Source organism: Mauremys reevesii, linkage group 15, assembly GCF_016161935.1.
Source record: "Mauremys reevesii isolate NIE-2019 linkage group 15, ASM1616193v1, whole genome shotgun sequence".
NCBI classification, from domain to species: domain Eukaryota; kingdom Metazoa; phylum Chordata; order Testudines; family Geoemydidae; genus Mauremys; species Mauremys reevesii.
The window spans coordinates 3,699,413-3,714,865 of NC_052637.1; the positions used below are offsets into that span (position 1 = coordinate 3,699,413).

Genomic DNA, 15,453 nt, shown 5'->3' on the forward strand with positions numbered 1-15,453 from the left:
CTGCCCTTGTCATGCCTCCAGGTACCTCCCTCGAAGCTCCCATTGGCCACAGTTCCTGTTCCCAGCCTATGGGAGCTGCTGGGGGTGGTGCCTGGACCAACACATGGAGCCCTTTGCCTGCCCCCCCCCCCCCCCCAGGGCCCTGGTGCTGTGCCAGCCGCTTCTGAGAGCGGCACGGGGCTGCGGTACCACAGGGGGCCGCCCCGGCCGGGGGAGCAGGGAGATGCAGCAGGGGAGGAGGCAGAAAAGCAGCGAGACAGACGGGAGAACCCAAGGGGACTGTCTGTGACTCCATGTTCAGGCTGTTCTAGTGCTTGAGTGTTCTCACTTGATACCTGGGAGGTGAGGTCTAAATACAGGACACACGACCAGTGGGAGTCTGTGCCCTGGTTTATAACTGTTTGCCCTGAGGTTGGTGCTCATGTTCGTGAGCTGCTGCCCACAGCTTGATGGGAGAACGGAACGTGGGTCTCACAGGTGCCAGCTGAGTGCTCTCACCATGGGGCTGTTATAAGGCAGGTGATAGCACCAAAACCACCTCCTGCTTCTCTCCCCTCACCCTTTCCTGTGGAGCGAGGCAGGTGCTGACCTCATTCCAGCAAGAAACGCCTTAGGCGCCTGAGCCACCTGACGTCAGATGCTGGGTTCCCGTCTCTGGGTGGCTAAGCAGACGTAGACACCTCTCTGCAGCCCCGATTTAGGCACCTGTCTGTGAGAGGGGCAGGGCTTAGGACACCCCTCCCCCCTTGTCGCCTCTCCCATTGCCTAGCTGAGATGGCTCCCCGCCTAGTGAGCTGGCTTTTGTGCATCGCACTGTAAGGTGCCTGTGATGCCCATCCATTGTCTAGGGAGTTTAGCCCCTAACTCAGCTTTGCAGAGTTTGATTTTCTAGTTGCCTACAAATTAAGAACAGAGACAGAGCCCTGGCTGGAGCATGACACATCCCAGTAAACCCCAAACTATTAGGGGCACAATATTCCCTGTGGGGGTTGGGGGGGGGCACAACCAAGTCAGGAAGCAAATCCCAGGACTCTGCCACCAGCACCTGCAGCTGGGACAGTAAAGTGGAACAAACACAAAGAATCGTTTGTAAAGTTTTATTTACAGTCAGTAACTAAAGGTGGTAAGTAAATGGAGCCGAGAAGGAGCCTTAATAACCACAGCACGGAAAGGAGATTCCCCAACCACTGAGAACAGTTTTTTTAATGGCACAACAACAGGACAGTTGTCCCGGAATTAATACAGGGAATTAATGAGTTACAGTCTCACTTTCAGTAACATGTAACAAATCTCCCCGTCCCGCTCACGTTCCCTTTCCTTCCATACTGTCCTTTTCTATTCATTATTGTTCTAGCCTCACTTCCTATCCCCGTTTATTTCCCTGTGTCTCTCCCCCCGTCACAGATCATCCCCCTCGGCTGTTCTCTTCCTTCCCTGATCTTATCCCTTCCCCTCGTGCTGATCCCGGGCTGGGAGCCCCCAGTGAGATCTAAGGACACAGATCTGTACAAAAAGCTCCTGGCTGCTGCTGCTTCTCCCCAACCCTCCAAACCCTGATTGATCAATGCTGTGTCCCTGCCACCCCCACCTCCGCCTGTCCCCAGCCTGGCTGTTAGTTCTGCCCCCTGCCCAGCCCCCACCTCTGCCCCTCAGGGCCCCTCCTGCAGCTTCAGGGGTTCTTCCCCATCCCATCCCTGGGGCTGCAAAGAGGGCGGGGGAGGTGCTTCCAGGGGCCATAGAGATGAGGAGCCAGAGGCTCCAGACGGGAGTCCTCCAAGGTCATAGAGACTGGGCTGTGTGTGGCTAGAGAGGCTGATTTCAAGTTCCCCCCTCTGCTGTGTGTCTCAGGGACACAGGCAGAGCCGGGATCCCCGCCAAACCCAGAACCAGGGTCGGATTCTCTCCCCAGGGACGGAGCCCGGCGGGAAAGTGAAGATCGGGGCCTCGTCACCAGCATCGATAAATGTCACCTGCCCCCGATCACAGTCCAGACAAACCCGGATCCTGCTGGGGGCCCGGCTCAGGGGCAGGGGGGTCACAGGGGAGGTGAGAGCCTGGAACTGACCCTCCCATCGCTCCACAGCCCAGATCCCCCCCTCAGGGCTAGGGCTGATCCGTCCCTTCCTCCCCACAGACTCTCTGGCCACCCCCACAACCCAGCATCGCCCAGCCCCCACCTCCACCTCCCAGCAATGTCTCCCCGAGGTGAATCCCTCACAGCCCAGCACATAGGGCACAGTGTCAAATCTCTCAGGATTGTTGGGCAGTTGCTGCTGCGTGTCTCCCCACCTCACACTTTTCCGATCCTCAGACAGGATGAGGATGGGATGAGCCGTGTCTGGATCCAGAGTCACATTCACTGGGGGAAGAGAGAATCAGAGCATTAGGGGCAGAGCTCAGCCCTGGGGGAGGCTGGGACCATTTCTCACACTCCCCAGCAGCCCCATCCTGGCTGGGACAAGCCTTGATCCCAGGAAGCTGCCTCTGTCCTGGGCACTTGAGACTGAGCAGAGGTGTCACTGCAGCTCCTCAGTCTATGTAACAGGTCCCACTTCATTAGTTTCTCATTTATCACAGAGGCTTCAGCTCCCACATCCCGCTGCTGGTGTTGCCCCATTCCCAGCAGCACAGACACAGCCAGGAAGGCGTCAGAAGCTTTTATTGAGGGAGCAGAAGTGGCAGGTACCAGCTTTATACCCCAGAGGGAAGCTCCCTCCCCTAATGCAGCCTCCACTCCCAGGCCAGGGAACAGGGAGGAAGGGGCAGCAATGGGGAACAGCCACTTAAGACCAGAGAGTAGGAGGTGGCATTGGGTGGGGTAGCCCTATCCCCAGTCCAGAGAGAGGGGAGGAGCTGCCAGCATCACAGGGAGAGCATCTCCCCAATCCAGGAAGCAGTGAGCAGTTCCAGTGGGCGAACCCAGCCCTGCCCAAAGGAAAGGCAGGATGTTGGAGAAGAGCAATGGGGAGACCCCCTGCACCGGGGTGAAGCAGAGGGATGTGGCAGGGAGCTCTGTTTGCGGACGACTCAGTTAAGAATGTTTCTGTTCATCAGCGTGGGCATGAACTCAGCACTAAGGGTGGTGTCAGGACTGTTTTTGTGTCCCCGCCCGCTCCATGGCTCTGACTGAGGCCCTGCCCCCATCCAGCCTGGGAGACTTGCCCACTATGGAGAGCCCCTGACACTCCATCTGCCCTGGAAATGGGTCCGGGGGCTCTGAGAGCAGCTTCCGGCCCATGTCTCCCAGGGTGCATCACCCTCTGCAGGTGGAGGATCCAGGGCTCCCCAGTGCAGTCCCTGGATGGTGTCCCGGTTCTGGCTTCTGGCCTGGCCAGGGCCTCAGGGAAAGAGGAGCAAGGGTGGGGTCACTGAGAGAGGCCAGCACCAGGGAGAGGTTGGTGCCGCGGGAAGGGACTGCACTACACAGACAGGAGCTGATCAGTTGCCCTGCCCTAAGCACAGACACTGCCTGCCATACTCCACCCCTGCCAAGGCTTGCAGTGTGTGTGTGTGGGGCAACGTGGCCCTCTTCCCCCAAACTGTGCCCATGCTGAAAAGTGTCCTGGTCATCCCACCTTTAAAAGTGTGTGTGTGTGTGTTGTGGGGGGAGACATGGGCCCCTGGATCTCCTTACCGTTTAATGTGTTATTTTTAGGGCTGTGTGTGTCATGGTCGCTGTCAGTTTGGTTGGTAACTTTAGCTACAATCTCATGAAGATGTTTTCTCTGAAATTTTCTCACAATTTAAAGGCAATCTTCACCCACAAACTCACCCTGTCTGTGTGCTCCAAATAATTCTCCCCTTTTTCTCTCCAGTTCAGATGGCAGAGTGTCTTGGGGGAGAAAGGAGAAGAGAGGTGAGATTTCAGACTTTCATATTCATAAGAGCATCCCCACTCTGAAACTGTTTCATAATTATGACAGAGAAACAGACAGAGAGGCCCAGAGACACACTCAGATATTTAATATAAAAAGGTCTGAAATCTATTTTCCCATCTCAATCAGGCATCTCTCAGCAATGGAGCCAGCATCCCTGCAGCCTCACAACCAGCCCAGAACCCACAATCTGTAAGTGAGATTTACTTTTCCCCTCATCACCCCTCCCACCCTTCAGACCGCAGTTGGTTTGTTTCATTCACTTACTGCCTTTTGTCGTAACCTAGACCCAGATCATACAAAGACTTTGGCATAAAAGTAACTTTACCCACATAGGTCCCTTTGACACTAACGGGATGTTCAGAGTTTGTGAAATCCTGGCTCTAATTGTGAGCTGTTGGGTCTGTTTACTCAGCGCCTCTACAGAGAGCAGAATGACGGGACCTCATAATGGAAATAATAGTAAAATTATTTTATCAAGGTGGAAATTGAGGTGGGGGAGGGTTGGCTCAAAGGGTCCGATTCCCCCCTGTACCGGGAAAAGGAGAGGGGAGGGGCCATTTGTGACTCTGCTGTTCAGTGGCTGCAGGGGCCGGTGCAGACCTTGGCACAGGCTGAGGAAGTTCTGAAGCCAGCCAGAGCTACATCCCTGTGACAATGGCCCCCGTGGGTCTTGCCCAGCGTGCAGAGTGTCAGAGGCCCAGCTTTACACTATCCCTCATCCACCCCCTCCCTCTTCCACCTACCCTCACCACCCCCACCCCATTCCCAGCCCTCTCAGGAACCCGCCTTGTGCATGCAGATGCTGGGGAGGAGGCACCAGAGGCTTCTGTGCTGAAGGGATCCCTGACCATAGGGGAGGGGCTTTCTCCTTCCCTACAGCCCATTTGGCCCAGACTAGCTGCTATATGGGACCAGAGCTCAGTGATGGGCTGGATCCACTTTGAGAAATGTGCCCCATGGCTGGTGATGGGGCAGTAGACGGGGAGGGCTCTGAGCTATCGAGAGTTCTTTGCCACATGTCTGGCTGTTGGGTCTTGCCAAAATGCTCGGTATCCAACTGACCATCATGTCTGGGGTGGAGAAGGAATTTCCCCCCAAGTCATTGACAGAGAGCCTGGGGATTTTTTTCCTTCCTTCCTCTGCATCCCGGGGCACGGGTCAGTTGCAGTTTTAAACTAGAGTCAATGGTGGATTCTCTGTAACTTGTGTAGCCGGGCAGTTATCACCCTCCTGGGATAAAAAGAGGTAAAAGGTGAAAAGCAGCTGAGGTCGGCTGACTGGGGAGGCAGCCACAGCTGGGGCCACACCCAATTAGGTCACAACTGGCCCTGATCAAAGGGCTGGGAGCTAGGCAGGCAAGAGTCTCACTGCAGGGCTGCCTGGGAGCAGGGTACCTTACACAGAGCAGGGCTGGGGTGGGACAGGCAGAACTGGGGACGCTGAGGCCTTGTTAAGGGCCAGGGATGGTACTAGGGCTAGAAAGGCAGTAGGTCCAACCCCTTTGCTAATGATGAGTGGACATTGCGGCCTGCAGGCTGCCCCAGAGAAAGGGGCTAGATGACTGACAGTAACCACTGAGGCAAGGTGGGTATAGAGGGTTGGGATGCCCCTGGGAGAGGAGACCCAGAGTGTGGGGGTACTGCTGTGGGCAGAACCCCAAGGTAAGGGGCACTGGGGTCCAGGAGGGACATGAAGGGGCCTGAGTCAGGAGAGACACTGGCCAGCAGTGGGCGCTCTGGAGCGGGAAAGCTAATTCCCTGACTGACCAGCAGGAGGCGCCGCACTGCTGAGTGCTCAACCAGTTACACTTGAAGTTTTAAAATCATGATTTAAGGACTTCAGTAACTTGGCCAGAGGTTAGGGGTCAATTGCAGGAGTCGGTGGGTGAGATTCTGTGGCCTGCAGTGTGCAGTTGGTCGGACTGGATGATCATGATGGTCCCGTCTGGCCTTAAAGTCTTTGAGTCATTTCTTAATTTAACAGCATCATCTAAGTGTGAACCAATTGATCAGCACCATTCTCTTCTCAGAGGCTTATCCCAATTTCCATTCCTAGATCCCTTCTAAGTACCTTTGAACTTCCCCAGAATCTCCATTAGCACAATCGTTTTCTGGCAGAAACCACTGACTCGCTCTTCCAGTTCAGGAGAAATCTCCTCTGGCTGCTGGAACTTCCCCTTCTCACACCTGGAGGGAAACAATTTCATGTGATTATATTTTACTGTGTGACTCATTATAAGTTCTGGCTAGTGAGTCGCTACTCTAATGGGCCTGCAGTTAGAATTCCTCGACTTCTCCCAGCCTCAGAGCAGATGCAACACAACCCAGGGCCAAGCAACCTTCCCTTCAAAGGTCATTAATATTCTTCAACTCTGGCCTGGAGAGACCAGCTCTGGGGACAAAAGGGGAATTGAGTCTCCATGGCCAATTCGCTCCTTGGCCTCCATGCTCTGAGGGTCAGGAGGTTCCCAGGTGAAGTGCTGCAGAAATCTGCCTCTAGGAACTAGACTGAGACACCAACTACCCCTTCCCCAGCTCATTTCTCACAGGTCTCCAAACAGCCCTCAGATGGGGAAAGACTCTTGAAAACTACTGCCCTGGGCTGAATAGTGACCAGGGCCCCAGCAGTGACAGGCCCATAGTCCATCTCCACAATCCTGAGGCAGCCAGTCCCCCAGGGATGGGACATCTCTAGAAAATACTTGAGGTCAGTCTTTCCCACTGACTGGAGAATTCCAGAGTCTTCTGTACAAGTGTTAGCACCCCAGGATGAAGTTGATCAGAGAGATTTGTATCCAACATGTGATCTCCCCACACATTTTGCTGTAGAGTCCCGGGGAGATGCGGTGCTACCCTCATCATCAAGCTCTTTCCCAGCATTGTGGAGTGCGAGGGAGCCACATACCTGCTCAAGGTGGTTCTGGCATCCTAGAGGAGAGAGAGAGAAAAGAATTTCAGTCCTCTCTGACATACACACACAGGGGATTCCAGGGAAGGGATTTATGAAGTATGGGGGAAGAGACCCTGCCCTGGCCCCAGGGCCATTGATTCCCTGAGCGAATGGGGCTTTTCCATTTTTCATATCTCTGTCACTCTGCTAAGAATAATACTCACTCAGAGGTCAGCAATGCACATGCCGAGTTACACTGAGATCTCCGACTGCTGGACTCCAGTGCTTATGATTCAGCAGCCCGCTCCTCCCTCTGTGGGGGTCTGGCATGTTTCTAATGATGAGTTCCGGTTTCCAATTGTCCCTGGGGGTGCTCAACCCCATGCCCCACCCCCACTCTAAACCTTTCCCCAATGCCACACCCCAACCCAACTCTTCCCCCTCCCACTCAACCTCCACCCTGTCTCTTCCTCGCCTCCTCTTGTGAGCTGCCATAAATATTAAGGAAAGAGGAACATAAAATACCTCCTTGCAGCTGTACTGAATCGCTTTACCTCTAAGGGGTTAAGAAGCTCAGATAACCTGGTTGGCTCCTGACCAGAAGGACCGATAAGGAAAGAAGATACTTTCAAATCTGGTGGGTTGGGGGAGGTTTTATTTGGCCTCTGTTTGTTTGTTCCCTCTCCTGATAGAGAGATAGACCAAGCAGGTACAACATCTCCTGAAAAGCTACCTGAAATGATCCATATAAGATTACAAAAATTCTAACTAAGGCAAGGAAATGCGGATTGATTTTAGTGTCCTAAAGATAAGGATCTGGTCTGTACTTACATTAAAGGCAATTGGTTGGTATATTATTCTCAAGCCTCCCCAGGAAAGGGGGTGAAGGGGCTTGGGGGATATTTTGGGGGAACGGGTCTTGGGGGATATTTTGGGGGAAGAGGGATTCCAAGTGACCCATCTCTGAATTTTTGTTTAAATCACTTGGTGGTGGCAGCAAGGACAAGGAAAGGAATTTGTGCCTTGGGGAAGTGTTTAACCTAAGCTGATGGAATATAAGATTAGGGGGGTCTTTCATGTGGGTCCCCACATCTGTCCCCCAGAGTTCAAAGTGGGGAGGGAATCCTAACATGAGCACAGTCCCTCCCCGCTCCTCCACCTCCCTCCCAGCCAGGGGCGGCTCTACCTATTTGGCCGCCCCAAGCAGTCATGCGCGGGAGGTGCCCCAGAGCCCCGGGAGCAGCGGACCTCCCACGGGCATGACTGCGGAGGGTCCGCTGGTCGCGCGGCTCAGCTGGACCTCCCGCAGCTGCGGACGGATCACAGGTCCGGTGGCTGTGCTTGAGCTGCCGCAGGCATGCCTGCGGGAGGTCCAGCCGAGCCGCGGGACCAGCGAACCGTCCGCAGTCATGCCTGCGGCAGGTCCACTGGAGCCGTGGGACGAGCGCCCCCTCCGCAGTCATGCCTGCGGCAGGTCCCGTCGTCCCGGGGCTCCGGTGGACCTCCCGCAGGCATGACTGCGGCAGGTCCGCCGGCCCAGCCTGCCACCCCCCGGGAAAGGGCAGCCCCACGAGCGTGCTTGCAGCGCTGGGGTCTGGAGCCGGCCCTGCTCCCAGCATCTCCTGCGCACAGTGGAACAGCTGATTGCAGCAGGCAGATGGTGCTGGAAGAAGGGGGAGGAGTTGATCCGCAGGGCCGATGGTGGGTAGCACTGAGTGGGAGAGCTGACTGTCCTGGAGCACCCACCTATGTTTCTTATTCAGTCTCACCTGTAGGAACTGACTCGCTGGCTTCTGACACTTCCCCTGCAGCTCACTGATCAGCTCACTCAGACGGGAAATCTGCTCAGAGAGTTTACTGACATTTTCATTCTGGATCCTCACAATCTCCTTGTCCAGTTTCTCCAGCTGGGCCAGCAGGAGTCGCTCTTGTTCCTCCAGGAACTGCTGCAATTGCTGAAATTCAGACACAATCTTCTGCCTCTCGGTTTGTGTTTGTTTCTGTATGAAATAGGGCAATGGTTGGTCAGGGACATGGATGGAGCCCAGGGTCCATTCATGGAGAGCTGAGTGTGCAGGAAGGTGATTTTCTTTGAAAATCCTCAGATTTCTGACATTTGACTCTACCCTTTGGGTACTAGGCAGGGGATTCTCTCACACCTTCCCTTTCGGCCCCTGTGTCCCTGTGAAAGGGATGTTTCTCTGTCAGTCATGGTCAGCATCTTCTGTTATTTATGGTCTGTGGAAATTCAGACCCAGAGCAGCAGGAGGCAGGACTCAGCACTACACTGACAGAGACGACAGGGGAGTTAAAAGAAACAAATGTTTTAAAAATGCACAAAATGTCTAGACACAGTGGACAAGCACTTCACGGGGACATTTGTGTGAATTCAGGCAAGCCAGAAGGCCTACTCACCTACTGAAATGGAAGCTTAGGGCTTGTCTACACATGAATCAAACCCAGCAATCCATGATTATGGAGAAACACACACAAAGCCCATGTTCACGTAGGCCACACAGGAGTCTGCCTCCAAACAGACCTCCCACTGCCAGTCTCACAGCTGATTCATAACAACAGGCACCTACCAGATATTCCCGGCAATTCCTCTCTCCAGTCACTTTCAATCCCAGCAGCTTTTCTCTCTCTTCCCTCAGAGTTTTCAAGTGGGCCTGGATTCTTTCCTGAAGAAACAGAAATGATTTGGGAGGTTTCATCTGGATAGTTGAGAGGTGCTTGGAAGTGGGTGTTTTTCCACCCGAAACCCAAGATGACTGTGGTTCTAATCACTTTGTGACATCAGGACCACCAAGGAGATGAAACCTCATTAATGGAAACTAGGAGAGTGTCACATTCAGACTCGTTACCAATTCTGCTTCAATGTTTTTAGTAATTAGCAAGAGATCTCAATTATACCCAAGCTTTACTGGTATTTGTGAATTGATTAATAGTACAGAGCATAACAGGGCACTGGAGTCACATGTGGGTGAATCAATAAACCTGTTTTTTGAAGGTTTAACAAACAAAGTGATACAAATCTCAGAAGCCACCAGGGTTGAAATATGGGCTGGGATTTCAGCCCTGAAGCTGCACTGGTTGGGCAGAGCTGGTCTAAGCACCAGGGCAAAACTGAGATGTCGGGAGGCCATTCGTCTGGTTTGAAGCTGCGCAGTCCCAGTTTTGGGGAGCACTGTCCCTGTCCGGTAGGGACTCAGCACTGGACATGGGTTTGTCTAGTGCAAAAGGGAGAGGAGGAGACTGAGGATGCAGGAGGACACCCGTGAGGGTGGGGGCAGGGCTGGGGTGGCACCTTCATGCAGAATGATGCAGGCGGGTGGCACGCTGGAAGAAATGGTGGTGGGGTCCACACAGGGTGACTGATACTGGTGAGGACAGGCCCATGCAGGCAGGTGTGGGTATATCCGATGTTCTGGGGATGCCTCAGTGACCACCCTAATTAGGCATGATGCAGATTTGTGTAAAGGGCTGGGGGTTGCCCCAGTGCTGTCCTAACCCCTCTCCATGGCAATGCCCCCTGGGTAGGTACCCCACGGTCCCATTCCCTGGTAAAGATCCCGGAAGCAGTGCATTCTGGGAGATTTCAAAAGGCTGCCTGGTGGGACTAATGGAACCACTCTGGCTGGTCCTTGCCCACGTACACAACAGAGCAGGTCAGACTGGCACTGGTCAGCTCCAGCCTGGGGTTAGTTTTGCTACAATCCAGTGTAATCCCAGTGGTACTTGGCATGGACCTGAGCTGTCTGGAGCTCTTTTGTGTGTGGGCTCAAGGTGCTCGGGGTCCCACACAGCGTTTAGCCCCGTGATCTACTCTATTGCAGGCCGGCAGCATCTGAGATTAATCTCTCATGGAGCAAGACGGGAGTTCAGAATCCTCCTCTCCTTGGTGGGCCTGGGACCTTTATCAAGGCGTCTCTCCCTCCTAACGGAGACACTTCATCACTGGGTGGGGCTGATGCTAAGATGTCAGAATGGCAAAGTGATTCAGGTCTTGGACTGGGGAGATCTGGGTTCTATGCTAAGCTCTGTCACTGACATGCTGGGTGACTGTGGGCAACTCGCTGCCCCGCTTTGTGCCTCAGTTTCCCTTCCCACCTTTTGTCTAGCGAGACCAGTGGTCATCTACCAGTCGATTGCAATCAGCTAGTTGATCCTGGGGATTCTCCCAGTCGATCGCAATCTCTGGCAGCCGTGCGGCACCCCCAGAAGGGGCCAGCTTGCCCCCACAGCCTGGGGTGAGGGCAGGGTTCTCTTCACAGGGCTCCTGCCTGCAAACACTGCCCCCGCAGCTCCTATTGGCCGGAAATGGGGAACTGTGGCCAATGGGAGCTGCGGGAGTGGTTCCTGCAGAGAGGGGCAGCGTGCGTAGCCACATGCTCCCCTCCAGGGGCCACAGGGGCACATTGGCCCCTTCCAGGAGTGGGGCAGGGTTGGGAACTCTGCAAAGAACAGAGGGCCGCCCTTAGCCCCGCTGCACTACTGACCAGGAGCTGCCTGAGGTAAGTCAGTGCTGCCCAGCTGGAGCCAGCTTCCCAGACCCCCTCCTGCACCCCCACCCCCTACTCCAGCCCTGACCCTCCTCCCAGAGCCAGCACCTTGTGCCCTCACCTGCACCCCAACCCTCTGCCTCAGCTTGGAGCCCTCTCCTGCACCCCAACCCCCTGCCCCAGGCTCAGCTCAGAGCCCCCTCCCAACTGCAAACTCCTCGGCCCCAGCCCAAAGCCCGCACCCCCACCTGAATCCCAACCTCCTGCCACAGACCGGTGACCGTGAGTGAGGGTGGGGGAGAGCAAAGGAGAGAGGGGGGGTATGGAGTGAGTAGCCCTTCTGTGGGGTGTGTGCAGATCCTGCTTTCAAGATTTGATATTTTGCCTCTGTTGGCACTGCCAGATCATTAATTTTGTTACAGCATCTCCCCACACAATGAAGACTTTACAGAGCTGAATGATGAGTCACACCCGTGACAGGGAACTCTCAGTGAAATTAGCATGTCATTAAACCCCAGAAGTTAACCCATTAAATTTCACAGCAATTCCCTACCTTGTACTCCTGGGCAGCCTCCTCGATGGGGACCACCGTGTGAGTGCGGTGAGCCCGGGATCTGTCGCACACCACACAGATGGGGGTTTGATCCTCTTCACAGAACAGTTTCAGAGCCTCCTGGTGTCTCTCACACACCCCGTCCCCTCCTGCTCCCTTTACTGCCTGTAAACTCAACTGCTTGGTGATTTCTACCACATTTGCCAGCTGCCTGTTGGGCCTGAGGTTTCCCTGTTGCACAGTTTCTCTGCACTGAGGGCAGGAGGTGGCTGTATCGGATCCCTCCCAGCACTGGCTGATGCAGGCTCGGCAGAAATTGTGCCCACACTCCACACTGACAGGTTCTGTGAAATACTCCAGACAGACGGGACATGTCGCTTCCTCCTGGAGCCTTTCCACAGGGTTCTCTGCAGCCATGGCTCCCTCTGGGCAGTTTGTAACAGGCTTTGTTTCAAATTCCTTGAATTCAAACTATGCCCCGCCTGCAGCAACAAGGGGGTGTTTCCTTGCCTGAAAATGACTCCTGCTGTTTGCTGAGCAGGAAGGACCCAGCCAATTTTACCCTTGGAGGCTTTAGTGTAAAAATGTACAATCACACCAGTGACAGGTAACTTTCAGTGAAATCAGCCTGTAATTAAAACCCCAAAGGGCTCCCGGCCTGCAATCAGCCCCTGAGCTGGTGGGGAGGGTCACTGAGGCATCGCCCTGTGAGGCTGAACCTGGAGGAGCAGGAGCTGGGTGTCTAAGGAGTGATAGTCAGGCTGGGCAGAATTTTGTTTATAATACCTAATTTTGACAGATAATCTTTATTTTAAGCAGTTTTTATATTTATCGATTTAAACTTTCACAGCTGCACAACAAACTGGGTTTTAAGCATTTCATTCCAATTAAAATGTTCACGGTTGTGGGAAATTATGGGGGGATCAGACAATATTTTGGTCAGACCAGAACTATTTAATGACACTGGACACTGAGAGCCAAAAATGTTGACGCTTTAGAACTGTTAAAATTGTCTGTGAGCAGGTAAATCTCCTCCCTCCCCCAGCAGCTCCCCCAGGGCAGTAACCCAGAGCCTCCCCCCACCACCACACGGACCAAGGCTGAAAGTCCATCTGATGGCGGCTCAGGGGCCTGTGGAATGTGCTGGGATCTCAGCCTAGGCCCTAGTGGGGCAGGTGCCCCTGTAACACAACCACACCCACCAAGGCCCTGCCCCCATTTTCTCCCTGTTTGTCAGTCCAGGCAGAGAGACCAGGGACTGCAGGGAGACCAAGCTCCTGTCCCCCAGGTGAGGGCTGGGGCCCAATGGCCGAGGGCAGCGGGTGCGCGGGGAGCTCGCACTAGGGGCTGCAGCCACCATCTGACGTCCGGGGCCTCCAGTTGCGGCAGCTGCCAGTGCCTGGTAGTGATGGCGGCAGCTGGGAGCCCCAGGCCCTTTGAATTCGCCCCAGCAGGCTGCAGGGCTCCTAGGCGCACGCGCTGGGTGGGTGCAGTGGCCCATTAGGGGAAGGTGAAGCCCCGGACCCTGGCAGGAGCCATGCTGGGCGGGGAGGGAGGAAAAGCCCTGAACCCCGGCAGGAGCTGCACTGAGCAGGGGTGGGCAGAAGAAGCCCCGGACCGTGGTAGCTGGGCAGGGGGTTGGGCAGAGTGGGTGGGAGAAGCCCTGGACTCCAGCAGCCCTGTGGGTGCTGGGGGGACACAACCAAGTCAGGAAGCAAATCCCATGATGCTGCCCCCAGCACCTGCAGCTGGGACAGTAAAGTGGAACAAACACGAAGAATTGTTTGTAATGTTTTATTTACAGTAATTAGCTGGAAAGTAGCAAAGTAAAAGGAGCTGAGAAGGAGCCTTAATAACTGCAGCACGGCAAGGAGATCCCCAGCTACTGAGAACAATTTTCTTTATGGCACTAAAATAGCACCACGGGCCAGGGATTAATATAGGGAATTAATGAGTTACAGTCTCACTTTAAGTAACATGTAATAAATCTCCCATGCTCACGTTCCCTTTTCTTCCATACTGTCCTTTCCTATTCATCATTGTTCTAGCCCTCACCTTCCATCCCACCTCCGCCTGTCCCCTGCCCAGCTGTTAATTCTCCCCCCTGCCCAGCCCCCCATCTCTGCCCCTCAGGGCCCCTCCTGTAGCGCTGCAGAGAGGGAGGGGGAGGATCTTCTAGGGGACATAGATGAGGTGCTGGGGGCTGGGTAGATGGGAGTCCTCCAAGGTCATAGAGACTAGAGTGTGTGAAGCTAGAGAGACTGATTTCTGGTTCCCCTCTGCTGTGTCTCAGGGACACAGTCTGAGCTGGCATCTCCACCACAGCCCGAGCCAGGGTCGGATTCTCTCCCCAGGGATGGAGCCCGGCGGGAAAGTGAAGATCGGGGCCTCATCACCAGCATCGATAAATGTCACCTGCCCCCGGTCACAGTCCAGACAAACCCGGATCCTGCTGGGGGCCCGGCTCAGGGGCAGGGGGGTCACAGGGGAGGTGAGAGCCTGGAACTTACCCCTGCACCACTCCACAGCCCAGATCCCCTCCTCAGGGCTACGGCTGATCTCTCCCTTCCTCCTCACAGACTCTCTGGCCACCCCCACAGCCCAGAATCCCACACCCCTGACCTCCACCTCCCAGCAATGTCTCCCCGAGGTGAATCCCTCACAGCCCAGCACACAGGGCTCAGGGGCAAATCTCTCAGGGGTTTTGGGCAGTTGCTGCCATGTCTCTCCCCGTCTCACACTTTTCCGATCCTCAGACAGGATGAGGTTGGGATGAGCCGTGTCTGGATCCAGAGTCACATTCACTGGGGAGAGAGAATCAGAGCGTTAGGGGCACAGCTCGGCCCTGGGGGAGGATGGGACCATTTCTCACACTCCCCAGCAGCCCCGTCCTGGCTAGGTCAGACCTGGATCCCAGGGAGCTGCCTCTGTCCTGGGCACCTGAGACTGAGCAGAGCTGTCACTGCAGCTCCTCAGTCTATGTAATATGACCAACTTCATTAGTTTCTCTTTTGCTTGCAAAAGCTTCAGCTCCCTGCTTCCCCCTCTTGGGACTGCTCCATTCCCAGTGGCAAAGGCACAGCCAGGAAGGTGTCAGAAGTTTTTATGGAGGAGGGGACGGGTACCAGTTAAAAAACTGAGCGAGAAACTCCCTCCCCTAATGCAGCCTCCACTCCCAGGCCAGGAAACATAGAGAAAGGTGCAGTGGTAAGTGCCACTTATCACCAGAGAGGAGGAGGAAGGATTGGTTGGGGGAGCCCAATCCCCAGCCCAGAGAGATGGGAGGAGCTGCCAGCATCACAAGAAGAGCAGCTCCCCAATCCAGGAATCAGGGAGCGGCTCCAATGCGAGGGCCCAGCCCTGCCCAAAGGAAAGGCAGGATGTTGGAGTAGAGTGATGGGGAGACCCCTGCACCAGGTGAAGCAGAGAGATGTGGCAGAGAGCTCTGTTCGGGGGCGACTCTGTTAAGAGTGTTTCTGTTCATCAGAATGGGCATGAACTCAGCACTAAGGGTGGTGTCAGGACTGTTTGTGTGTCCCCACCCCCTCCATGGCCCGGACCGAGGCCCTGCCCCCTGGCCAGGCTGGGAGACTTGCCCGCTATGGAGAGCCCCTGACACTCCACCTGCCCT

At 55.0% G+C, this 15,453-nt stretch overlaps 1 protein-coding gene and 1 long non-coding RNA gene across 2 annotated transcripts; one reads left to right on the forward strand and one right to left on the reverse strand.

Annotated features, from left to right (window-relative positions):
• Nucleotides 1–1,722: 1,722 nt before the first annotated feature.
• On the reverse strand, nucleotides 1,723–12,272 carry LOC120383929 (zinc finger protein RFP-like). The gene is made up of 7 exons (XM_039502259.1): nucleotides 11,823–12,272; nucleotides 9,353–9,448; nucleotides 8,537–8,767; nucleotides 6,783–6,805; nucleotides 5,949–6,064; nucleotides 3,773–3,832; nucleotides 1,723–2,359 (listed from the first exon to the last, which is right to left on the reverse strand). The coding sequence occupies exons 1-7, from the start codon at nucleotides 12,237–12,239 to the stop codon at nucleotides 1,845–1,847; spliced, it is 1,458 nt and encodes a 485-aa protein (XP_039358193.1). The 5' UTR covers nucleotides 12,240–12,272; the 3' UTR covers nucleotides 1,723–1,844.
• Nucleotides 2,552–9,599, forward strand: LOC120384007. Its single transcript, XR_005588594.1, has 4 exons — nucleotides 2,552–2,682; nucleotides 3,816–3,856; nucleotides 4,005–4,067; nucleotides 9,422–9,599. It is a non-coding gene; the product is annotated as an uncharacterized LOC120384007 (long non-coding RNA).
• Nucleotides 12,273–15,453: the final 3,181 nt, after the last annotated feature.